Source organism: Procambarus clarkii, chromosome 56 (genome assembly GCF_040958095.1).
Source record: "Procambarus clarkii isolate CNS0578487 chromosome 56, FALCON_Pclarkii_2.0, whole genome shotgun sequence".
Taxonomy (NCBI): domain Eukaryota; kingdom Metazoa; phylum Arthropoda; class Malacostraca; order Decapoda; family Cambaridae; genus Procambarus; species Procambarus clarkii.
Genome location: NC_091205.1, coordinates 34,016,250 through 34,043,158, shown reverse-complemented (window position 1 = coordinate 34,043,158; position 26,909 = coordinate 34,016,250). Strand labels below are relative to the sequence as shown.

The window sequence follows — 26,909 nt, the reverse complement described above, 5'->3', positions numbered from 1 at the left end:
CGACAGCTGTTACGGGCTGCTTCTTTGAGATGTGTGTTAGAGAGAAATATATGTAGTAGACATAATAGAGGAAAAATATATTGGTCAGAGAGGCGGGGTCCAAGAGTTAATAGTTCGATTCTGCAGGCACAAATAGTAAACACACACACACAATATTAACCATGTGACTGTCAGATCTTCATGATAATTCAACCAACTGCGAACCACTTAGTTTGTTGAAAGGGAGCAGTAGAGAAACAGAAGTACTTACATCGCATCAGGCTTGGATACCCATGTGCATGGGAAACAGGCTTACAGGTTCCGGAAGATGAGAGGAAATGTCAGCACTGTGGAGAAATGCCCGACAGACCACTGGAACATTATCTAACACAGTGCACAGTTACATACCCATTATGATTTCAACTTAGATTCATCAGAACAGAAGTTGTTAAACACATATGGCAAAATCTTACTGAAGCGACCATACGAGTCATAAATACTCATACTCCGCCCAAGTAAAACAGAAACAAGCAACACTTAGTGGGCCAGCCAGAGGCTTAGGGCCCGCGCAGGAATATCCCTGAAAAAAAAACATGACTGGTTGACGTCACATTTGACTAGATATCATTAAATTCTCTCAGCGCTTGTTTCCTTTCAGCAAAAAAATAGTTTGTATGTGGCTACAGAATCAATTATCTCCTATATCACAAATCTATGTAATTTAAAGGTGTAATACACAGAAAATACGAAACATTACATTATAATGCACGTAGTCCATAAACACCAAAGTATTATAAGTCGCAAGTCAGGATAATTCTGGCGGACAACTGGCAACTATATTCGTAATCTCTGGCAACAGCTGGAGCAAATTACAAACGAGTCAGCCACCAGGAGAACAGTTTGTCTAGTGCAGCTGAGGAGTGAGGGTGTTGGACCGCTCTGCTCCTTCATTTATCAGTGAAATTCTTTTCGCTTAAGGACAGGAGAGTTTCTGTAACAGAATCACACATTAGATCATCTCAAAGGTATTGCTTTTTAACGATGTCACGTGAAATGTGATGTTTACTTGATGTCCAATGTTTAATGGTTTGTTTTGATGTGTATTGAATACTAACATTTGAACATAAACGTCTGTGTATAATAGTGACGTGAGAAGGTGTTTTACCGTTAGGACTATTATTTGTGTGTATGTACGGGATGTTTAGGAATTTAAACCAACGTTTTCCATGTATTTGCGTGCGCACACGCGCCAACTCGTCCTCTCAACGTAAAAAACGCAACCTATATGTTATGTAGCGTAACCTACTGTGACAAGTAACGGCCTACAAATTACTTTTTTATGCATCGGATTTGATAGGTTAGGTTGCTTGGGTTTGTACGTTTCTAGTTAGGTGGTGTATTTTTGGAGGAGGCAAATCGAGAAAATGGGCTGCTGTGGAGGTAGACCACATATGAACCATGTTGAGTGCATGTATCAACGATATGCTCTTGTTTGTGTTTAATGAGTACTGTTTAATTTGGTCTTGTTTGTTTGTCTCGCACAGAAACATGATTTCCTTGATCTGTTATTCCGTCGGGTTTGAATATTTAGGGACACTTGTGTGCAATATATACACACAAGGTCTGAAGTAGGTAGAATATAATTGTTAAGTGTTTACTGATTGCTGGACTTGATTTTTTGAGCTGTAGCTCCTTGCTGATGTCCAGTATTCTGTTATGTCGATTATTTCAGTGAAATAATCGACAGGTATAACGGCAACAGAAGAATGGACATCAGCGAGGCGCTTCACATCAAAAAATAAGGGCCAGCAATAGGCAACCAGTTAACACAATTACATTCTACCCACTTCAAGACCCCGAGCCAACACAGAGACAGGATAAAATGACTTAGGAACATAAGCAGCCACGAGAACATAAGCTGCCCATGTTGATGCATTTAATACCCTTTGTACTTTGAAAAAACTGGTTGACACTGGACAAATTAAAAGTTTATTTTTTCCAAAGTGTCAATCGGGAGAACAGAGTGAGAAACAAAGGGTTTAGTGAACAACTTTAGGGTTGTTCCCTTCCAGCCAAACTACCAAGCTGTTGATGTGCATGATTCATGAAGCTTAATAGTCTGTCCTCCATGCACTCAACCGAGGGAGCCGGGTTACATTCATCGGGTAAGGCAGAAATGATTGGGCACGTTTCATTTCACCTGATGCCTCGGTTCGTCAAGAAGTGAATAGCTACCTGGTAGTTTAGCAACTGTTGTGGGTAGTTGTAGGTAGGTTGCATCATGGGTAAAGGTCAGTAGTTGGTCTCGAGGGACGTTGTTGTTGTTTTCTACACTCGGCTTAAAGGAATAAAGTTCCAAGTAGCACGGGCTATGATGAACCCTGTAGTGGACTTACCTGACACAGAAGCGGGGCTGTAACTCGAGCTACAAGGACGGCAATAGGCCTATATTTACAGGCTTACTGTCCCCCACAATAAGCATTATTGGAATCTGACGGGTGAGTAGGAGGGGCCGGGGTGAGGAGCCAGGTATACACGGTCGGCGGCCCGCCCTCTCCACCATTCACAACGTTAATTCCTCCGAATCTAACCTAACCGAGGACTCACGAATAGAAAACGGGTTATCACGTCAATTTTGCAAGTCGCTATGATTTTTAGTAACTCGGTTTTTTGGCTTTATGGGTTTTATTCGTCAAAATACTAGATGGTATTGGAGAGGCCAGGATGTGAGACGCCCAGCTCGTTATGAACTGGACACGCACTCTTCTTGTCTTCACAAAATACACGATTTTGTGTGTTATTAATTCTCTAAAAGATGTCTTTAATGAAGGAACACCTGGGCACGCCTTGTGTGGAATGACTCGAATACCGTACTGAATATTCATCATCCTTGTAGGGAGGGAGGTTGGTTGGTTGGTAGGTAATGGAGCCAGTAACCATCCTTCTAACATTATAATACTAATAGCAGCTATTTGGTCCAACATACAAAAATACTGTTGCAGCTGTTATGATCCCAGGCAACCGAAAAACGAGTCTCCCCTTTGAGAATTATTCTATCAAGCCTGACCTGACTAGGAAGTCGGAGATATACAGACATGAAGATTCATATGTAAAAATAATTGGGTAAATTTTACAGAGAGTTTAAAAATATGGGCAGGGAAAAAGAAAATAGATAAATGACTGGTTATGAGATGTGGATAATTTGCTGGAGGTGTGAGGCTCGCTTCGGGAGGGCTCTGACCCCACTTTAGTACCAGACATCGTGAGGGGAAGCTGCACTCCGTGTGAGCTCCTGTCAGGGAGGAACCCCTAGTGATATACCTTCAAGAGAAAGGAAGTGTGCAGACGTTCCAGCTGTGGAATCGAGCTGGGAACGTGAGGTCTCAAGTCCTGGATGGCAAGGAGAGTTTGTTAAGCCGCCCAGAGACATTATCGTGGGCCGTGGGAGCGCCCTGATCAGACTCTGTCAGAGGGAGAGCGCCCTCGACTAGACAATCTGTGGTAAGCACGATTTTAAGCCAGTTTATAGTGATTACTTGTAGTTGGTCGTGTGCCCAGCGACAGTAGCGAATGTTCATTGATAAGTTAGACATGTTTTGGTAAGGCAAAAGGCCTCAAATAAGACAGTGAAGAGGGAGGAACGTCCTGGAGGACGGAGCGACGTCCATCTCCTCTGAGCGCTGGCAGATGACTGAGGGACCCCAGCTCCTGGTGGGGTAGCTGCCTCGAGGGCCGCATGGACCAGCCCAAACGGGGGAGTCCACTCTCACAGTATGACGAGATCAGAGATATGTTAGGTGCAAACATATTGTGTGGATTATTTTGTTTATCTGTTTAAGAGGGAAACATTTTTATTGGCGTGTCAATGGGTTGCAGGTTTGTCTTTGGAAGAAGTTGCTGAGAACTTCGAAGCCAGCAGAGAAGGAGTAGTTGAAGAGACTCAAAGGCTGTTGAAGGAGTAGTGTACTCTGAGGAAGAGTAGCCCCACAGTGAAGAGTAGGTCCTCGAGCTGTGAGGAAAAGCAGTGAAGAGGAGTGTCACGTCCTTCTGTAATACCAGTGGCGAAACTCCAGTTCTGTTCGAGGAAACTTCATGGTGTAGCAGCCAGGAGAGCTGTGGAGGACCCTAGTAGAAGTGGTGAAGCACCATAGTTGCTCAAGGAAGACTTCATGGAGTAGCAGCCTGGAGGAGCTGCGGAGGATCCTGGTAGATAAACCCGGAAGAACCTGAAGATATCAGGGTAGTGAACTTCCAGAGGTGGAAGGGAAGTTCTAGTTGATTACTTGTAGGGAGTTGGTAGAGTGTTTTGTTGTCATTAGCGTGCAAGACGCAGTGAAAGGTGAGTGACAGTTTGACATGTTTGTGCCAAGGAGTATTTATACTGAAGTATAGGGATACAGTCGTAGGCTGGATTACCTGCAGAGATATACATATGTGTTCTAGGACTAATAGGGTGATCGATTGATCATTGTTGTATATCAAGGAACATTTATACTAATATTTATGTTATTGCAGCCATACACTGGTTTTCCTTGTATGTGTATATATATGTATTCTCTTGCTGATAGTGCAACATTGTGTTATAAGACTTGACCTACTTGGAGGTTGGTAGTATTAGGTGGTGAATCAGGAGATTGGATACCACTGGATAAGCAGATGATAGAGTTCTGATGGTGTTGGAGTGCAACCTGACTGAAATAGTATAGAGTGTAGGATTCATTATTATTATTATATGTGTGTATGTATTGTATATGTGCTTTGTCCAGTAAATGTATTCAAATTTGCTGGTGTTTGCCCTTGTCCTAGTGAAGCTTCCCAGGAAGTAGGAAAGGAGAGAGAGAGAAAGAACCAAGAACCACAGCTGTGGACAGGGTAGAATGGAAAACTAATAAGTCAAAGGGGATTGAGGAGATCATATCACATGAGGAGAGAGTGGGGAGTCACAGCGGCTCGAGTGGGTGTGTGCATGTGACAACGAGGCTAAGTATTGGAGCCGCATCCCCTAAACGTGTGACGTTGAGCCCTTCTCAAAGAGCCAGAAGTGCCCAGGGTGATCTCCTGGTAAAGTATAAGCACTCTACCGAGTTTTGGGTTGGGTTGTCCATAAAGAAGGATCAACGACACCACCCAACCCACAACATAATACAGCCAACAATGTTCATGTTTTGTAGTATTAGTCTTGTCGAGGGCACGAATAAAAAGCCCAAAACCAAACTTAAACATTCCTAAGCCTAGTGTAGCATATACATGTACAATATTACGCCTAAGATAGCGTATCTTAGGTCGATGATTGCTTGGTGAAGTCAGGTTAAATTCCTCGGCTACTTTTACGTTTTTAAGTAAGCCATTTGGGCTAATTCAGTAATTTAAAACGTGTACTTTTGGGTTCAAAGGTCCATTCTTGTACGTTTGAACAAATTGGTGTTGTAACTACTGTCATGACTGGAGGAGGGCTCGGGGGCAGGAGTAGGATCCCACACCTCACCATATTTCCACCGCTCTACGTCATTGCTATACTCTAAGTAAATCCAACCCAACAACTCTTTGAGTTTAGTTTACCTAAAGTTCAGTGGCTCTTGCCTGTCATCCTTTATGTATATTGGGACTACATTTGTTGTCTTCCATATTTCTGGTAGGTCTCCAGTGGCCTACCATACTCTATGGGGAGTGGCAAGCAAAGTACTTCTGCACACTCTTTCTGTAACCATGGCGAGATTCCGTCCGGACCAACAGCCTTTCTCACGTCTAGATCCAACAAATTCCTCTTAACCACATGTATGGTAATTTCGAACCCTTCTAAGGCCGCCTGGTTTACTGCCACCTCTCCTAGCGCAAGGACTTTACTTCATTCTATTGTGAATACCTCGTGGAATCTCTTGAGTTCTTCACACACACCTGTCATTCTCTGTGTATCTGTCCTCACCCGTTCTAAGTTTCATCACCTGTTTTTTCACTGTTGTTTTTCTCCTGATATGACTGTGGAGCAGCTTTGTTTCGGTCTTGGCTTTATTTGCTATATCATTTTCATACTTTTTCTCTGCTTCTCTTCTCACACTGACATACTCATTCCTGGCTCTCTGGTATATCACTGCTTTCTGATGTTCTGTAATTTCGGAAGTTCTTCTACCCCCTTTTGATCACTTCCTATGCTTCCATACATGTCCTATTATTAAATCATGGATTCTTCTTTTGCTTCTCAATTATTTACTTTTGGGCCGGAATAAACCTGTTTACTGCTTCCTGACACTTCTGGGTGACATAGTTCATCATGTCATGTACGGACTTCATTCTGAATTCTGTGTCCCATGGTATATCCTTTAGGAATGTTCTCATCTCATAATTTCCCTTTGGCACGTCAGCCACTTGCTTTCTAGTTCTTTTTGGAGGGAGATTACTCCTTGCTCTACCAGGTACTCAAAAATCAATACAATGTGATCACTCATTCCTATGGGAAATGTGTGTGTGTTCAGCCTATTCTCTTGATTTGCCACATCGTACACAATACAAAGAGTTAACCTGCCAAGAACGAGCTGCCACAGGACTGGCTGACACAGGACGGAGGTGTTGGAGGAAGTTCGTCATTGTCTGGCTCTGTTACTCGGAAGGCCCAGTGAGTCCCTCCACACGCAGTCACTTACCCAGTCATCTACCTACTTGCGTCTGCCTAATGCTGGTTCCGGAGATCAATGTCCTTACAGCCAACCGGTCTCTAACCAGGCCTCCTAGTTAATGGTTTGGTCAACTAGGATGTTAGGCGCCACTGCAGACAGTCTATATATTGATCAATTCTTTTCTCTTCTTGGGAATGAATAAATGGCCTTTCTTACTTGTAGTGCACAAGGAAGCATTAACTGGTATTGTGGAGGTGATGCTGAGGTAAGTTATCGTCTGGGGAGTGATGCTGAGGTAAGTTATCGTCTGGTGAATGATGCTGAGGAAGGTGGTGGTCTGGGGAGTGATGCTGAGGACGGTGGTGGTCTGGTGAGTGATGCTGAGGACGGTGGTGGTCTGGTGAGTGATGCTGAGGAAGGTGGTGGTCTGGTGAGTGATGCTGAGGACGGGGGTGGTCCGGTGAGTGATGCTGAGGACGGTGGTGGTCTGGTGAGTGATGCTGAGGACGGTGGTGGTCTGGTGAGAGATGCTGAGGACGGGGGTGGTCTGGTGAGTGATGCTGAGGACGGTGGTGGTCTGGTGAGTGATGCTGAGGACGGTGGTGGTCTGGTTAGTGATGCTGAGGAAGGTGGTGGTCTGGTGAGTGATGCTGAGGACGGTGGTGGTCTGGTGAGTGATGCTGAGGACGGTGGTGGTCTGGTGAGTGATGCTGAGGACGGGGGGTGGTCTGGTGAGTGATGCTGAGGACGGGGGTGGTCTGGTGAGTGATGCTGAGGAAGTCGACCTCCACAGTCGGTGTGTCTGGGGTCGGCCTCCAACACCTGAACTCGTCAGCTCTGGCAGCAAGCAGACCAGCCAGTCCGCTCAATTAATCGGTCGCTTAATTTTACGTCATCTTATTCAACGTCACAAATGCAACCAATTAACATGAAATAACGGTTTATAAAAATATCCGTTTTCTATGCATCGGAGTCGATGGTTTAGATGGGTTGCTTGAATTCGTACGTTTCTGGTAAAGTAAAATTTTAGTTTTTACATTAGCAAATCAAGAAAACGGGCTGAGCAGCCGTAGGGTAAACACAGTCTATCGTCAAAACACGGCGTCGGGTTCACAGTTAAGTCAAATTGTGAATTATTAAAATCTGCATAAGTCAGCATTTGATATAGTATACTTAACGACGTTCTAAACTCGCAATGTACTTATTCACTTTCAATCACTATTGCTCTCTCTAAATCTACTTCACTATACCAAACCTAACCTAAACCAACACAATATAGTATTAATCTATTTCCGAAATAAAATTTATTATACAATTTTCAGTAGGTTAGCTGCTATACAAGTCAAATGCTGACTTTAACTTCGTCATATATCAATATGACTTTCAGCTTGGTCTAGAGCAGGGGTGGGGTGGGCTCTTGGCACGCAAACGACATTTTTCCGGCACGCGAAGCCCAAAGCTCACCATAAAAAAATAATTAAATATATATTCAACTTCGCTGAATTGTATATAAAATGCAATTTTATTAAGTTGAGCGATACCAAATAAAATGCAATAAAGAAACAAACACTGATAACTGTTTAAGTATTAAGAATGAAACAAACATGGCATGTTCACCAACTCGTCCTTCTAATAGCACATCGCATTTAACGTATACTTTACATAAAGCCAAAAACTGTCATACAAGAAAATGATAGCTGCTCACGAAATTGACGTAATATTCCGTTTTCTGTTCGCGGTTCCTCTGGCAAGTTAGAATAAGACACTTTAGTACAATAGTTTTTTGACGTTAGAAACCCTCGTGAGAACGGGCTGATTTCTCAGCCATGTGTCTCTGCGATACACTGATTCACAAGTTTTGTCCCGTTTTGCTGGGCCACTCGCCAGGCGGCCACACGTCGACTGACTTCTGCACCATTACTGTAGGAAGGTGCATAATTGTAGTAACTTGATTTGCTTATCCACGAAACGAATTTCATAAAACCTGGGAGGTGTATTCAGTGTAGAAATTTGACATCATTTATTAACCCTTAACATAATATGTAAGAAAGGAGTTGCTGTTTTATGTTAAATAAATACTAAAATATAATTATCAAATACCTTGGTTAACCCTACTAAAAAAAATTTTTTGGCGGGTCTACTAGAAAATGTTACATTGCCACGTCACCAATATTAAATTCACCCAAGAATAATATTAATAAATAATCTTTAAAACAGCAGTCTGTGGAATACGATGAATATTTAAAATCACTTTCCTGTGATCAACAGAATCATCTATAAACAAATATATTAAATAAACTAACTCCTCTCGAAATAAAAACCGAACCGTTCTGGACGCGTCCGGAGCAGGAAGGGAGGCGGAGAAGCCATTGTACAGAGACAACTCCATCATGGTTGACTTCCCGTGAGGCGCACGCAGCGTAGTACTACATATTCCGGCACGTGAAATTGTGACGGCATGACACATTAGTAGCAACTTGACTAGTTTATCACGTTACACGCGACGACACCATAACCACATGGTCAACGAGGAGACAGTTTACATGATTCAGATGTGTCTATTGCTTGTTAACCAGGCTGCAATTCTACAAAGACAGCTAAGCTTGTCCGTATCCATAATATTAACCATTCTTGAAATCGTAGAATAGCCAGTAGTAACAAATTTATCAGTCAATTATTTTGATTTGGTAGAACATATAGAAATATTCAAATTTGATCTTTAACAATCCAAGTTTGTAAAGGAGGCTACTAGTGGGATGAAATTGAAAATATACAGTACGCTCTCTAAAGAAATAATTTAATATCAAATTAAATTTAACTTATTTAATAAATAAATAAATGAATAACTAAACTGAATAAAATTTCTAGGTTTTCCCCATATTTCAGGGTAATTACGATAAGATTGTCTGAGCTGCTTAATTTTTATGTATTACTCATAAGGGATTAAGAATTAATCCCAGAATATAATAGTTTTCTTTATTTTATTGTGCTTTAGCCAAGTAAAACGACTGAGTGTGGGTGCTGGAATATATTTGGAAAACTTGAAAAAACTTATGGCTGATTAATCTGATATATATAAGAAAAAAGATTCAGAATTATTGTTTAGTCTTTTGCTGATATTAGCATTTTTTACCTTCAATCGTGTGGCTGTATATGCCAGCGAGAATTGCATTTAAAGGCTAATAAAAAAATAACCGTGCTATCAACAGGGAAGAACGACCGTTATTAATTTCGGTAGTAAATTTTACATTCATGCAATCTTACACGACTTAAAATATTCACTCGTGGAATATACTTTGATTGTACCGCACTAGTGTGATATTTGATTATTTGAAAAGTTCTCCCAATACTTAAGGCAGAAAATAATAACACGCTCCCCAAAATTTCGTTTGGTATGCGAGAAAATTTTGCATCAAAGATTTGGAGATTTTGGCGCGCACATTTAAAAAGGCTGTCCCTGTCTTAGAGGATGGGCTGAGGAAATGAGATGAACATATCAGTCAGCTAACTACTGTTACCTAACCATACAGCTCAAACTTTGGAGTTATAGAACCGTATGTCGTAAAGGTACGCTTTGAATGATCACAAAGCAGATAATTTAAGTTCAATTGAACTTCCAAACTTGAAAGTCGGGACAGACGAAACGAAGTTCAGTGAGATTTTTTAGCTTATTAGATTTAACATTTTGTTCTTATTAATACATTTAGCCTTTAACTACTGTTAATAGATGTAACCTTTGTGATATCGTTAGTAGATGTAGCATTTACCTGTTGTTAATACATTGTCTTTTCCTGTTGCTAACAGATTAATTTTTACTGTTGGTAACAGATTTAAGCTTTTTACTGTTAATACGAGAATAAATATATTGCTTTTAAGTCTGAAAATATATAATGTAATTATTCTGTCTCATCGCAGAAAAGTACATTGTTCTTATTGGGATTATGAATGTTCATCTTTTGCTCATACTCTCCTGATCTACCCAAGCTTCTAATAGACTTCCCTCGCCTTCATGAAAGTTATTTAATCTGATATTCTTGAATTTAATCAAAGTGTTCACTTACACAATATTCTTTAATGTTCTCTATTCTTTAATTATTCAAATGAACATTCAGTCACAATTTGCGTTGGAATAAATTAGTAACAATATTTGAGTCTTTGAAAGTCATCTTTAATTTAGGTGCGTGGTTTTCCTCCCAACAGAGATGGTGCACAATGGTTACAACAGAATTAACGCTATTAACGGAAACAATGGTAATAATGGCGAGGTAAATCTTGGTGGTGAGGACAGGAGGGCGCAGGCGCCGCACCTGGAGGCCTTGGCGGAGTCAGCGGTGTTGACGCTCATGACGGGGGCCACAAAGAAGAGGTCTTGGCAGGGGAACAAGGCGCACATCACGCACATAGTTCACGCCCACCTCCCTCACATCGTCCGCCAGCGTATGCAGGTGTGTGTTCGCCTCTACACTTGTTTTACTCTTAAGTTTTCTCTTTGCTTCCATATTTATCTCGACTCTTATTTTTCATTTCCGCTTTGTCTTCTATTTCCCGTTTCTGAAATATTCGCTTGTTCTCTCTTCATTATGTTCAATCTTGCGTGTCCTCAACTCTTCATAGCGTTCCCATCCTCTTACTTAATTATTTTCATTTTCTCTTTTTTTACTTTCTTTTTCTTTCTATTTCTTTTACTTTTTATTTTTTCTTTCTTCTACCCAGTTTTAAATTAAAATTTTGGTGGTTAATCAGCAGCAGGAAAATATAATAAAAGCTGTTCATCAGACTTTTATTTAAGCCTGGTCCTTCTCTTTTTTTCAAGTCTGGTCCTTCTCTCTTTTTCAAGCCTGGTCCTTCTCTTTTTTTCAAGCCTGGTCCTTCTCTTTTTTTCAAGCCTGGTCCTTCTCTTTTTTCAAGTCTGGTCCTTCTCTCTTTTTCAAGCCTGGTCCTTCTCTCTTTTTCAAGCCTGGTCCTTCTCTCTTTTTCAAGCCTGGTCCTTCTCTCTTTTTCAAGCCTGGTCCTTCTCTCTTTTTTCAAGCCTGGTTCTTCTCTCTTTTTTTCAAGCCTGGTTCTTCTCTCTCTTTTTTCAAGCCTGGTCCTTCTCTCTTTTTTCAAGCCTGGTCCTTCTCTCTTTTTTCAAGCCTGGTCCTTCTCTCTTTTTTTCAAGCCTGGTCCTTCTCTCTTTTTTTCAAGCCTGGTTCTTCTCTCTCTTTTTTCAAGCCTGGTCCTTCTCTTTTTTTTGTTCAAGCCTGGTCCTTCTCTCTTTTTTTTCAAGCCTGGTCCTTCTCTCTTTTTTTTCAAGCCTGGTCCTTCTCTCTTTTTTTTCAAGCCTGGTCCTTCTCTCTTTTTTTCAAGCCTGGTCCTTCTCTCTCTTTTTCAAGCCTGGTCCTTCTCTCTTTTTTTCAAGCCTGGTCCTTCTCTCTTTTTTTCAAGCCTGGTCCTTCTCTCTTCTTTTCAAGCCTGGTCCTTCTATCTTTTTTCAAGCCTGGTCCTTCTCTCTTTTTTCAAGCCTGGTCCTTCTATCTTTTTTCAAGCCTGGTCCTTCTCTTTTTGCCTTAACAGCTCCTTTCGAAGCCTAGGTTTATCATTTGCTTTATTGTAAGTTTGACTATATTTAATAGCAAGCAAATTTTATGCCGGGTGGTGAGTGAAGTTGGAGTCTCTCCTATGGTCTGCATCTTTGATTTCCTCGTCTGACTGGATTTAACAAAAAATTATGAAACATTTGATGCGTGTCAGGAGAGGAATGAGTAATTGCTGATGGAGTGTTCATTGAGCTGAGGGAAATGGCCAGTGGTGCCACCTTGATGTTTAGATTTCATCCGTTAATAACATATTTCTGATGTTCACGTGAGGACCGGCCTAGACGGGTCGAGGCTTGAGCTGACCCTTCACGGATCTCTACCCTGTCCAAAAGTCGGGATGGGATAATGGACAGTTGTTTCCAAATAGTGGAGCATACTCGAGGTGTGAGCTAACTTTATAATCAGAGGTGCAGCCACAGATGTCGAGCAGGTGCAGAAGCAGCCTGTGAGTCTTCATGGCCATTATATAAAATAATATTTGTCACCACCCCTCACTTTTATCTTCCCTCTCCTTTCTATCCTCTTTCAGCTTTCCTTTCTCTAGTATCCTGTTATTGTAGCGCGAAGGAAGGAAGCGGGACACGTTCGTGGCGCCACGGGTGTTGAAGACAAATTATGCCGGGGGTTTTCTTTTAGATTTCATATTAAACACAAAAGTATTTTGCATTTAAGAAAAGAGAAATTATCGGAAGCTAATAACTGCTAAAAGTGTTCAGTTATAGAAGAGAGAACATAAGAATGTGAAGAATGTTGATGATGGGGAAACTTTTGGCTAGCATTGCCGCGTCTCAAAATACTGCAGTGGCCTGCTTCTGTAGCGTCTTTTCCGGTAGAGACGTGTAGACATTACTGTAGCGGTTACGTAGAGATGTGTAAATATTACTGTAGAGACTTTTCATTAGAGACATGTAAACAATACTCTACTGTCTTGTCCTGTAGAGACTTCCATATTACTTGAGTGGTCACGTAGAGTCTTGTAGATATTACTGTTGTCGTCTGGTAGAGACTTATAAACATTGCTGTAGTGGTACTCAAGCGTCCTAACATGCACTGCCTGGCCCTGCACCTCCTTGACAACCTTTACAGTAAGAGGTCATCCGTAATCCACCTGTGCCAGTATTATGGTACTTGGTAACTTGGTTGAGCAGCTGCTGTTGCCGGCGTAGCGAAGGTCTGCAAGTGTGACTCGGCTGTCACCATGAAGCAGTGGGTGATGATGGCACTCCAGCGTCAGGTGCCACCATGAAGCAATGGTTTACCATGTCATTGACAACGTTAGCTTTGTAAACTCTCTATTTTGTCAGAATTGCACCAATCAGTAATATCCAGCAAGACATTGCAGCAAAGGTATATATCGTGTCGACCTGTATTGACGGATGGCAGGTTAATTGTTGCAGAAGCTGTACAATGTATATATATATATATATATATATATATATATATATATATATATATTCAAGCCTGGTCCTTGAATATATATATATATATATATATATATATATATATATATATATATATATATATATATATATATATATATATATATATATATATATATATATATAAAATGCACCAAGTTGCAAGGCTGTTCATTTTAATATTGTGTTGCACGAGAAAGTTGCATATATTTTACAATTGCAGTTCTGGACACAAAATGTTGCATAAACCTGCTATGAATATTTGACGACGTGTAAATATTTTTGGTTGAGGAACGTAACTGGTGTTGTGAAAGAGCCTATTATTTTTGTGTTGCAGGAGAAGGAGTCTATTATTTATGTTACAGAAGCAATAACATATTGTCTGTGTTGCAGGGGTCTATTATCTTTGTGTTACAGAAGCATTAGCCTATTATTTCAGTGTTTCAGGAGCCAATTTTCTCTGTTACAGGAGCAGGAGCCTATTAGCTGTGTGTTACTGGAAGGGGAAGGGAATGTTACTGGAGCAGTAGCCTTTTGTGTGTGTTGCAGGAGCCAATTATATCTGTTGCAGGAGCATGAGGGTAATCAGAAAGTGTTGCAGAAGCATGAGGGTAATCAGAAAGTGTTGCAGGAGCGGGTGCTACGTGACTGGCGGGTGTACGACACAGTGAGTCTGAGGCTGCTGGATCTGCTCTTCTCTGCTACGACCAATTCTCTTCGTCTCGTCCACGTCAGGACCTTCTACCGCGACGACCTCATTAGTCTCCTGCCTCGCCTCGCCGGCCTCAGGGAACTGAGCTTTCAGGTGTGTGGGTGTTCGCTTCGTTAGGTGTGTGTGCTCAGTGTTTTGTGACTATTTCATTCATATGTGTCATTACCATCATGTATGTGCTACTTCATCCATGTTTTGTCGTCTAGATGAGTTCTTATCATCAAGGTGTGTGTGTGTTATCTTGTTTAGGTGTGTGTCCTCTCATCCGTGTCTGTGCGCGCGCGCGTGTGTACTCGCCTACTTGTGTTTGCGGGGGTTGAGTTTCGGCTCTTTGGTCCCGCCTCTCGACTGTCAAGGTTCCTAACTCTATTGGATTCAATCATATCTGCACTTGAAATTGTGTATGGAATCTGCCTCCACCACATCACTGCTTAATGCAATCCATTTGTTAACTATTGACACTAAAACGTTCTTTCTATTGTCTATGGCTCATTTGGTTACTAAATTTCCACCTGCGTTCCCTAGTGTGTGTTTGTGTGTACTCGCCTATTTGTGTCTGCAGGATCGAGCATTGACTCTTGGATCCCGCCTTTCGAGCATCGGTTGTTTACAGCAATGACTCAGGTCCTATTTCCCTATCATACCTAGTTTTAAAATTATGAATAGTATTTGCTTCCACAACCTGTTCCTTAAGTGCATTCCATTTTTCCACTACTCTCACGCTAAAAGAAAATTTCCTAACATCTCTGTGACTCATCTGAGGTTCCAGCTTCCACCCATGTTCCCTCGTTCTGTTACTATTCCGCGTGAACATTTCGTCTATGCCCACTGTCAATCCCCCCTGAGTATTTTATACGTTCCTATCATATCCCCCCCCTCTCCCTTCTTTTTTTCTAGTGTCGTAAGGCACAGTTCCTTCAGGCGCTCCTTATACCCCATCCCTTGTAACTCTGGGACGAGTCTCGTTGCAAACCTCTGAACCTTTTCCTGTTTCCTTATATGTTTCTTCAGATGGGTACTCCATGATGAGGCGGCATACTCTAAGACTGGCCTCAGGTAGGCAGTGTAGAGCCCCCTAAATGCCTCCTTACTTAGGTTTCTGAATGATGTTCTAACTTTTGGCAGAGTAGAGTACGCTGCTGTCGTTATCCTATTTATATGTGCTTCAGGAGATAGATTAGGTGTTACGTCCACGCCCAGGTCTCTCTCTCGCGTCGTTACAGGTAGGCAGTTCCCCTTCATTGTGTACTGGCCTTTTGGTCTCCTATCACGTTATTTTCTGTGACTCTAAAAGTACTCTGCTGTCCTTAAATAACCCATCACAATGTATGTCGGAAGTAGCTTGTAATATTAAATGGAATGTAATTTTTGCCAATGACAATAACTCTTGTATAAAATTTGTGTGAATCCCATCCCATGTTGGAGTTGGAAAACATGACTTTGTAGATCGATTGGCCAATGAGGCTTGCAGGAAAGAAAACATTGATTATGACTTTGGACTATCTAATGCAATTATTAGAACCATACAAATTAAAGAAATTAATTCAGATTTAGAAGAACTAAGAAATCTCCAGAGACCTGAAAGCTGCAGTATTAAAAGTTATGACAAGTTTTGTAATAATAGGTATTTGTATGGTCAGCACAGTAACCGGACCAGGCAATGTGAACCGGACCAGGCACCAGAATATTCAGATTGTAAACTCTGTGATAAACCTTTAGTGCATTCACTATAACACTATATTGTTGAATGTGAAACCGTAAAGGACTTTAGACCTCCTGGCCTCTTGTACCACCAACTGGGTAACTATTTCATTGACTCAGGTGTCCTGGACGACATCCTAACAATTTACCCAAAACTTGCTTGTCCATTTTAAAGAATGAAGAACAATTTATATTTATATTACTTCTAAGCTGCATCACTTACGAACCCATCCCTGCCCTTGTGTGGCAGTGCACAATAGAAAGTGGTTTTCATATATCCATACATTAAAACATTGATTGTAATATGATATATATGTACTTCCGCCTACAGTTTAGACCTATTGTCTTATGTATGACCCTCTGTCCTGTGTGACAGAGAATACCAGCATTATCCTCACTTTAATAAGACTTAATCGAAATCCTCAGATTAGGCCAAATTGTAATTAATTTTCTCAATAAAGATGTTATTAATAAATTAATAGTCCCATTTCCATAACTTTGCGTTTGCTCGTGTGTGTTGTATTCAGTTGTATTCACCTAGTTGTACTTGCGGGGGTTGAGCTCTGCTCTTTCGGCCTGCCTCTCAACTATCAATCAACTGTTTCTACTACTACTACTATTTTTTTTCTCCATCTCACACACACACACCAGGAAGCAGCCCGTGACAGCTGACTAACTCCCAGGTACCTATTTACTGCTAGGTAACAGGGGGCATAGGGTGAAAGAAACTCTGCTCATTTGTTTCCGCCTCCACTGGGAATCGAACCCGGAACCTTAGGACTACGAATCCGAAGCGCTGTCCTCTCAGCTGTCAGGCCCCTAATTTGCCACTTGACGCTCCAAGGACTTAATTTATCTAGATCAATTTGAAGGGCATGACAATCGTCTGAGTCTCCTATCTTCCCCGGTATCTTAGCATCATCCGCAAACATGTTCATATAATTCTGTATTCCTTTTGGTAGATCGTTTATTTAGACGATGATCATTACTGGTGCAAGAACTGAACCATGTGGTACTCCAATAGTAACACTCCTCCAGTCAGGTATATCGTCTCAGACATATGAGGGCGGTAATCAGTCAGTTAGAAAAAATTTCATCTATGTCGGAAGTATGTCACTCCTCCAGCATGTTCTAGTCTCAAGAACAGCCTCTTTTGTGGGATTCTGTCAAAAGCCTTTTCTTTAAGTTCAGATAGACACAGTCAAACTAACCATCTCTTTCCTGTAGTATCAATGTGGCTCTATCATAAAAACTAAGTAGATTTGTTACTCAGCATCTTATGTTCGAAAATCATACTGTCTGCTGCGTTATTATGTCATAACTCCAGGTGTTCTACCCATTTGGCTTAACTATTGTTTGTATTGTCTTGCCTACCACGCTTGTTAATGACTCGGGCCTATAATTTAGAGGGTCAACTCGGCTATCATTTTTATAGATTGCAAGTTGTGTGTGTGTGTACTCACCTATTTGTGCTTGCGGGGGTTGAGCTTTGGCTCTTTGGTCCCGCCTCTCAACAGTCAATCAACTGGTGTACAGGTTCCTGAGCCTACTGGGCTCTATCATATCTACATTTGAAACTGTGTATGGAGTCAGCCTCCACCACATCATTGCCTAGTGCATTCCATTTACTAACTACTGACACTGAAAATATTCTTTCTAATGTCTCTGTGGCATTGATTGTGTGTGGGGGGGGTAAGGGGGGGGGACATCAGCGTGCGTGTGCAGACATCTGTAACAGGGTAATCTAATATTCAGCATCATGAGATAAACTGAAGTAACGCTCAGCTTAAGGTAAGACGATACACCCCTCCCCCACCCCCACCACCATCGCCACAACTACCATCTCCTTGTTCGGTTGGAACTAGCCCAAACTAGCACTGAAGCTTAGAAAACCAAACTTAACGTAATTTTTTTTGCAATAAATTATTCCTGTGTGGCTCATTACATCTCTTGTTAAGGTTGACGGGGCTGTTGGTACATGTGTGTGTGGTCGCAGGACTCCACCTGGACGCTGAGCCAACGGCAGCTGGGGCTGGCTGCTCACGCCCTCACCACCATGGTGCATCTCCGTGTCCTGAAGCTGCAGTACTGCGGCCACAACCTCCTGCTGGCCACCCTCGGCGCCCACTGCCCCAACCTTCAGGTGTGTGTGTGTGTGTGTGTGTGTGTGTAAGGGAGGGGGGGAGTATTTACTCTGTCTGCAGGATCAAGCTGTTAGATCTTGGACCTCGCCTTTCTAACAAATGGCTGTCTAATCTGCTGACTCCCGACCCATATTACTTTCTCTCTCTCTCTCTCTCTCTCTCTCTCTCTCTCTCTCTCTCTCTCTCTCTCTCTCTCTCTCTCTCTCTGTGTAAAGAATCCTTCAGAACCTTGTATACCACATATGTAAGACCAATCAGAGAGTATGCAGCCCAGCATGGAGCCCGTACCTAGTCAAGCACAAGACGAAGCTGGAAACCGTTCAGAGATATGCCACCTAGACTAGTCACAGAACTAAGAGGCATGAGTTATGAGGACAGGCTGCGTGAACTGCAGCTCACGTCGCTGGAAGACGGTAAAGCTCGGGGAGACATGATCACCACATACAAAATTATCAGGGAAATTTACAGGGTAGACAAGGATGAATTATTTAACATGGGTGGTACACGCACAAGGGGACACAGGTGGAAGCAGAGTACCCAAATGAGCTACAGAGACATTAGAAAGAACGTTTTCAGTGTCAGAGTAGTTAGTACATGGAATATACTAGGAAGTGATGTGGTGGAGGCTGACTCCATACACAATTTCAAATGTAGATATGATAGAGCCCAGTAGGCTCAGGAATCTTTACATCAGTTGATTGATGGTTGAGAGGTGGGACCAAAGAGCCAGAGCTCAACGCCCGCAAGCACAACTAGGTAAGTACAACTAGGTAAGTACAGAGGAAGCAGCCCGTTAAAGCTGTCTAACTCCCAGGTACCTACCTACTGCTAGGTACCAGAGGCATCAGGGTGAAAGAAACTCTGCCCATTTGTTTCTGCCATCGCCGGGGATTGAAGCCCGGACCCTAGGATTAAGAGTCCATAGCGCCCTCCACTCTGCTATCAAGACCCCCCCCCCACTGTTTTTTTTTTGTGTGTGTACTCACCTAGTTGTACTCACCTAGTTGTGCTTGCGGGGGTTGAGCTCTGGCTCTTTGGTCCCGCCTCTCAACCGTCAATCAACAGGTGTACAGATTCCTGAGCCTATTGGGCTCTATCATATCTGCACTTGAAACTGTGTATGGAGTCAGCCTCCACCACATGACTTCCTAATGCATTCCATTTGTCAACCACTCTGATACTAAAAAAGTTCTTTCTAATATCTCTGTGGCTCATTTGGGCGCTCAGTTTCCACCTGTGTCCCCATGTGTGTGTGCCCCTTGTGTTAAATAGCCTGTCTTTATCTACCCTATCAATTCCCTTGAGAATTTTGAATGTGGTGATCATGTCCCCCCTAACTCTTCTGTCTTCCAGCGAAGTGAGGTTTAATTCCCGTAGTCTCCTCGTAGCTCATACCTCTCAGCTCGGGTACTAGTCTGGTGGCAAATCTTTGAACCTTTTCCAGTTTAGTCTTATCCTTGACTAGATATGGACTCCATGCTGGGGCTGCATACTCCAGGATTGGCCTGACATATTTGGTATACAAAGTTTCGAATGATTCTTTACACAAATTTCTGAATGCCGTTCGTATGTTGGCCAGCCTGGCATATGCCGCTGATGTTATCCTCTTGATATGTGCTGCAGGAGACAGGTCTGGCGTGATATCAATTCCCAAGTCTTTTTCTTCCTCTGACTCCTGAAGATTTTCCTCTCCCAGAGGATACCTTGTATTTGGCCTCCTGCTCCCTTCACCTATCTTCATTATATTACATTTGGTTGGGTTAAACTCTAACAACCACTGGTTCGACCATTCCTGCAGTTTGTCTAGGTCTTCTTGAAGCCTCAAACAATCCTCTTCTGTCTTAATCCTTCTCATAATTTTGGCATCGTCTGCAAACATTGAGAGAAATGAATCTATACCCTCCGGGAGATTATTTACATATATCAGAAACAAGATAGGACCTAGTACAGAGCCCTGTGGGACTCCACTGGTGACTTCACGCCAATCGGAGGTCTCACCCCTCACCATAACTCTCTGCTTCCTATTGCTTAGGTACTCCCTTATCCACTGGAGCACTTTACCAGCTACACCTGCCTCTCTCTCCAGCTTATGTACCAGCCTCTTATGCGGTACTGTGTCCAAGGCTTTCCGACAATCCAAGAAAATGCAGTCCGCCCAGACCTCTCTTTCTTGCTTAATCTGTGTTACCTGGTCATAGAATTCTATTAAGCCAGTCAGGCAAGATTTACCCTCCCTGAACCCATGTTGTCGATTTGTCACGAATTCCCTTCTCTCCAGATGTGCTACCAGGTTTTTCTCACGATCTTCTCCATCACCTTGCATGGTATACAAGTCAAGGATACTGGCCTGTAGTTCAGTGCCTCTTGCCTGTCGCCCTTTTTGTATATTGGGACCACATTCGCCGTGTTCCATATTTCTGGTAGGTCTCCCATCTCCAGTGACCTACTATACACTATGGAGAGTGGCAAGCAAAGTGCCTCTGCACACTCTTTCAGTACCCATGGCGAGATCCCGTCTGGACCAACAGCCTTTCTAACATCCAGGTCCAGCAGGTGTCTCTTGACCTCCTCTCTCGTAATTTCAAACTCTTCCAAGGCCGCCTGGTTTACTTCCCTTTCTCCTAGCATAGTGACCTCACCTTGTTATGTTGTGAAGACCTCTTGGAACTTCTTGTTGAGTTCATCACACACCTCTTTGTCATTCTCTGTATACCTGTCCTCGCCTGTTCTAAGTTTCACTACCTGTTCTTTCACTGTTGTTTTCCTTCTGATGTGACTGTGGAGTAGCTTTGGTTCGGTCTTGGCTTTGTTTGCTATATCATTTTCATAACTTTTCTCTGCTTCTCTTCTCACCCTGACATACTCATTCCTGGTTCTCTGGTATCTCTCTCTGCTTTCTGGTGTTTTGTTATTCCGGAAGTTCCTCCATGCCCTTTTGTTCAGTTTCTTTGCTTCCATACATGCCCTATTATACCATGGATTCTTCTTTTGCTTTTCGGATTTTTCCTTTTGGGCCGGGATGTATCTGCTTACTGCCTCCTGACACTTTTGGGTGACATAGTCCATCATATCTTGTACAGACTTAGCTCTGAGGTCTGTGTCCCAAAGTATTTCCTTTAGGAAGCTTCTCATCTCCTCATAATTTCCCATTCGGTATGCCAGCCTTTTGTTTCCCAGTTCTTTTTTGGGGGGATAATTCCTAGCTCTATCAGGTACTCAAAGTTCAATACACTGTGATCACTCATTCCCAAGGGCGCTTCCATCTTGACTTCCCTTATATCCCACTCATTTCGGGTAAATATCAGATCAAGCATTGCTGGTTCATCCTCTCCTCTCATTCTTGTTGGATCCTTGATGTGCTGGCTTAGAAAGTTTCTTGTTGCCACGTCCAGCAGCTTAGCTCTCCATGTTTCTGGTCCTCCATGTGGGTCTCTGTTCTCCCAATCTATCTTCCCATGGTTGAAGTCTCTCATGATTAGTAGTCCAGATCCATTCCTGCTAGCAACAGAAGCTGCTCTCTGTATTATGTTAATGGTGGCCATATTGTTTCTATCATATTCCTGTCTGGGTCTTCTGTCATTTGGTGGCGGATTATATATGACTACGATTATAATTTTTTGCCCTCCAGTTGTTATTGTTCCTATTATGGAACCTTCAGTGACTACCTTGAAGGTAGTCACTGAAACCTTCAGTGACTACCTTCACACACACACACACACACACACTGTGTGTGTGTGTGTGTGACAATGTTTTTCATAGGAAAAGTAAATTGTAAGCACATTGAAGTGAATTTAGATGAAACATGATCATTGGCTATAACAATGAATAAACCGAAAAAGTTTTGAAGAAACATTGACTCAGAGTCGGGGTGAGAATAGCTTGAGCAATATCATCCCTCTCTTATTTAAGTTTCAATTGGCTCAGAGCAGCACGAGCATTGCCACAGTAACCAACATAGGGGGTCCGGTGGGGCGTTCATTCCCCACCTGACTTGAACACTCGTTTTCACAGGTAGTGGATGTGCTTGGTTCCCAGGGCGTTGACGACGAAGGCGTATGGGGCCTGGTGACCGTCAACCACGCCCACTATAACGCCCTTGCACGCCACGCCCTCGCACACTCCCCAAAGTCCTACAACAACAGTCTCAACGTCAGCCCAGGCGGATGCTGGATCCTTGCCTTCAGGAGTCTTGCCTCTAAGATGCTGATGAAAATGGTGCCAAGCAAAGCCCATTCCATGCAGGTACCCAACTTCACCATACCATATCCTGTCCTATCTCATTCTACTACCATCCACTGTCCTCCACCAAATCCCCCTCCCTCTCCTCAATCACGAACCCCACTTCCCTCTATTACTCCACTGCTCTCAGCTTCCCCATTACTGTACCCTCTCTTTCTTTCCCTATACCCGACTATCTCCAATTCAGCGCTTTCATTACAAACAGAAATCACAATAGCGTGATGCATTAAATGAACTAATCCACAATGGCCGTGATGAGGGTTCGAACCTACGTCCGAGAGGATCCTAGACGTGCCTTAATTAACTTTGCTATGACATGGTAAAAGAATTGCAACCGGGAGTTCAACTGACCTCACACGGATCCTGCAATCTGAGACACAAACAAGGGTTTTACGCAATTTCCCTATGCACCTGGGCTCTGTCAATCATCACTGCCCTTGTGAATTTGTTCATTTGGTGCATCACGCTATTGTGATTTCTGTGTAATAAAGTAAGGGCGAAGAGGTAGAACAGCTTATTGACAGCGCTCGGGTGCATGGGGGAATTGTGTAAAATCCTGGTTTGTGTCTCGGAGAGACTGCAGGATCCGTGTGAGGTCAGTTGAACTCCCGGTTGCAATTCTTTTACCATGTCACAGTAAAGTTGATTAAGGCACGTCTAGGACCCTCTCGGACGTAGGTTCGAACCCTCATCACGGCCCTTGTGGAATTTGTTCATTTACACTAATCCCAGATGGCAATCATGTAGGTGGCGATAGGAGTCTCTGTCGATGTTAGTGGATAAGTATCATTCTGATGGTAATAATTAGGTAAACCAAGATTAAAATTAACAGTCAGAAAACAGTTTTTTACCCTTAGGTGAATAACGCTGATACGAAGGTGGAAGAAGATGAGAGTAATGGTGAGGATACGAGCACCAAGACTGGCTGGGGAGTGAAGACTGTTGGAGAGAAGCAGGACCAAGAGGCTGTGATGTGGAGTCTCTGTTGCTCCACTTTGGCGTTCCTGGACCTCCGCTCTACTGGTGTTACGCAAGCCGGGGTCACCATGCTCACCCAAGCCCTGCCAGTCCATGCCCGATTGGCATACGATGCTCACATCCGCCCGGCATTCGATGTACGTGCTCAACTTGAACCAGTTTCCCAAACCTGTCCGGCATCTAATGCCCACACCCGTCTGACATCGCCTGCAAACAACCACCGGACACCGGAAGCTGACACCCCCCGGACAACAGAAAGCCACAACACACACAACACAGACACCCATGACAACACCCATCTTGCCAGCGAGGTCCAGGCAGCAGTAGCCAGGATGGTACAGATACCCTTGTCTGCATTATAGACGACTACCCCTGGATGGTGTTGAAGCCACACTTGGCACACCGGGCCTGCAGCCCCACACTACCTTCAGCCACACAAGGTCACAACTATACTACACTTACTGACACGTTGGACGAGGTTTGACTGGTTTTCATTAGTTCGAGCCAGGTCCAGTTTCATAATTATGCTCGGGAACAGCATCACCTCTTAGATATTTCCCTCAGCCACACTTGAACATAGCATATCTTCCCTAGTTCCTGTGTTCCACACATTGAATAAACTGACTGAACTACGAAGTGGAGTTGTAGAGAAGGGCTATATACACGGCTTCAAATGTAGATTTGATGGGTCAGGAACCTTTACACCAGTCAGTTGGAATCTCAAAAGTGGAATAGAAGGTGAAGCTCGGCTCTGGCAATCATAGCGTGTTAGTTAACACATCCACGCATGTACACACATGCGCACACATGGGGTAATACATGCACAGTCTGATAACATCTTTTGGAACAGCTGTGTATATGTTTTCAGTCTCTCCTGCTCACTCTTCCTATCTGTCTTGCGAGCTGCCGTTCTTCCCGTCTCGGTCTCTCTCTTTACCATGAACTCGCTATCTTATCCTTCTCTTTTACTATTTATCTCTATGCTATCTCTCGTTCTTCCTGTCTCTCGACGTCCTCATATGAAGTGTTTTTCATTTTAATATCATGACCGTCATCCTACATTGTTTCATTTGTGTGTTTCTCAGATCCTCAAAAATCAGGGGCCAGATTCACAAAGCAGTTACGCAAGTACTTACGAACCTGTACATCTTTCCTCAATCTTTGACAACTTTGTTTACATTTATTAAACAGTTTACACGCATGAAAACTTCCCAATCAACTGTTCTTATTGTTATAAACAGCCTCTTGATGCCTCGGAGCTCATTAACTGTTTATTAATTGTAAACAAAGCCACCAAAGATTGAGAGGATGTACAGGTTCGTAAGTGCTTGCGTAACTGCTTCGGAAATCTGGCCCCAGGTCGTTCTTCTTCCAAAATTATGTAATGTTTCTTAATAAATGATTATTTGTTGATGTTCATGAACCATTACTTTGCGGTCACTTGTCCCTCGTTAGAATTCTTGATGATTCGGATGCTTTTGATATCGTTCGCCTTATGCATTTCTGTTTTCGTATTAGCACCCTTGGTGATATTTAGCGCCCTCTGATTATTTCGCTCATTTGATGGTGCTACATAGCCTTCCCGGTTTGGTGCCTTCTTTTGATAATTAATTACTTACTCATGAACCATTATCACTTATATATATGTTCGCCCATTTAAAAACTCTCCTTTTCAACAATGCGTTATTCAGTTGTGGTGTGTTAATGTAGGTTGTGGTATTTCTTAATTCTGTGTTGCAAGGTGCAAAAGTAAATGAAGTGATCTACTTAAACGGCTTATACAATATATTATTTTTTAAGTATGTATTTTGTTTAACCTACATTGTTGTTTATACTTTTTCTGTCTCTCGTACTTAATTTCTATGTTTCGGTATAGCCAACTATTGTTAATACTAGTAGTGTAAGATGAGTTAGGAGAGAGCCTTCTGCTTGTCTATTCCCACTTCATCATTTCAGATTGGATTTCTACCAATGATTCAGAATGTTGTGGATTCCTTCACATTGGCCTGCAGGAAAATGATAGTTGACGCCCTTGCTAAGGCTGCAGTTAAAACTCAAGATTCCGTTCAACATTGTATCTATCAAATAGGCCCTTTAATCAATGCATAAAAGTTCGTTATAAGGCAAATAGAACACTGGAATTTATTTATTGAAGGGGGCCTGACAGCTGAGTGGACAGCGTCCGGGATTCGTAGTCCTAAAGTTCCGGGTTAGATCAACGGCGAAGCGGAAACAAATGAACAGTTTTTCACCCTGATGCCCTGTTCACCTAGCAGTAAATAGGTACCCCAGAGTTATACAGTTGCTAGGGGCTGCTTCCTGGGGATATGTAACAAAAAGGAGGCCAGGTCGAGGACCGGGCCGCGGGACGCTAAACCCCGAAATCATCTCGAGGTAATCTTGAGCTCATCTTGATGATTTCGGGGCTTAGTGTTCCCGTGGCCCGATCCTCGACCAGGCCTTCACCCTCAGGAAGCAGCCCGTGACAGCTGACTAACATTCAGATACCTATTTTACTGCTAGGTAACAGGGGCATAGAGTGAAAGAAACTCTGCCCATTGTTTCTCGCCGCGCCCGAGATCGAACCCGGGACCACAGGATCACGCGTACAGTGTTCTGTCCGCTTAGCCGCCAGCTCCCTTAGCCTGCATCTTAACCTGAGGTATCTTATCTTGATCTTTTTGGTATGATTTCGGGGCTTTTTAGTGTCCCCGCGGCCCGGTCCTCGACCAGGCCTCCACCCCCAGGAAGCAGCCCTTGACAGCTGACTAACATCCAGGTACCTATTTTACTGCTAGGTAACAAGGGCATAGAGTGAAAGAAACTCTGCCCATTGTTTCTCGCCGGTGCCCGGGATCGAACTCGGGACCACAGGATCACAATTCCAGCGTGCTCTCCTCTCGGCCGACTAACTCCCTTCAGAGGTAACCTGAAGATTAGTAATAGAACACCTGGTGTTGGGTCAATTATGGGTCAATAGGTTTTCTGTAGTTACCTTCATTCTTATGTTCATAATAGAAGTAGGATCCCTTAATTGTTTCAAGCGTATCTTGTAACTATATCATCATTACCTAGCCTTAAAACCTTACATTTGTCAGCATTAAACTGCATCTGCCAATCTTTTGACCATTTCAAAACCCAATTTAGATCGTCTTGAAGTGATAGCGAGTCTTTCCATGTTTATTTCCCTCCAGATTTTTGTATCAGGAAATTTGGAATATTGTTGCTGAAACCTGAATCTAAATCATTTATATATATTATGAATACCAGAGATCCCAGAACAGAGCCTTGAGGCACTCTACTTACAACATTTTCCCACTCTGACTTAACCCCCATTTATACCAACTCTAAGTTTCCTTTGGTATAGCTATATTAGTATAATATTAGTATAGACATAGCATAATGTTCCTAGTAGATAATCTTGGTATAGACCAAAAGCCGTCTGTTTTCTGTTTTTTATATTCTTTATAGTTCTCGATTATTACCTCTTTTTTTGGTATATTTAGCAAGTGTTTAATGAACAGTTAGTTTGTCTGTAGAGATGAATCCCT

The 26,909-nt window shown here is 42.7% G+C and overlaps 2 protein-coding genes across 4 annotated transcripts in view; one reads left to right on the top strand and one right to left on the bottom strand.

Moving 5' to 3' along the window:
* LOC138353262 (uncharacterized) overlaps window positions 1-26,909 on the bottom strand; it is a 472,768-nt gene that overhangs the window by 225,066 nt on the left and 220,793 nt on the right. The window lies entirely within an intron of this gene.
* Window positions 847-25,157, top strand: LOC138353156 (uncharacterized). Of its 3 annotated transcripts, none has more exons than XM_069306021.1 (6): window positions 847-1,004; window positions 10,791-11,035; window positions 14,216-14,389; window positions 17,994-18,140; window positions 22,153-22,383; window positions 23,238-25,157. In XM_069306021.1, exons 2-6 carry the CDS (start codon window positions 10,793-10,795, stop codon window positions 23,718-23,720), a joined length of 1,278 nt encoding a protein of 425 aa, XP_069162122.1. In that variant the 5' UTR covers window positions 847-1,004; window positions 10,791-10,792; the 3' UTR covers window positions 23,721-25,157. The 3 variants fall into 3 exon arrangements, with proteins under 3 accessions (XP_069162122.1, XP_069162121.1, XP_069162123.1); XM_069306020.1 differs by having other exon boundaries at window positions 14,156-14,389; XM_069306022.1 differs by lacking the exon at window positions 17,994-18,140 and having other exon boundaries at window positions 14,156-14,389.

Bases quoted from the DNA above. Each gene is read 5' to 3' on its own strand.
- LOC138353156 (XM_069306020.1), top strand. From the start codon at position 10,793: ATGGTGCACAATGGTTACAACAGAATTAACGCTATTAACGGAAACAAT. The intron at 11,036-14,155 runs GTGTGTGTTCGC...TATCTGTTGCAG, and splicing joins TCGTCCGCCAGCGTATGCAG to GAGCATGAGGGTAATCAGAA. The intron at 14,390-17,993 runs GTGTGTGGGTGT...GTGTGGTCGCAG, and splicing joins TCAGGGAACTGAGCTTTCAG to GACTCCACCTGGACGCTGAG.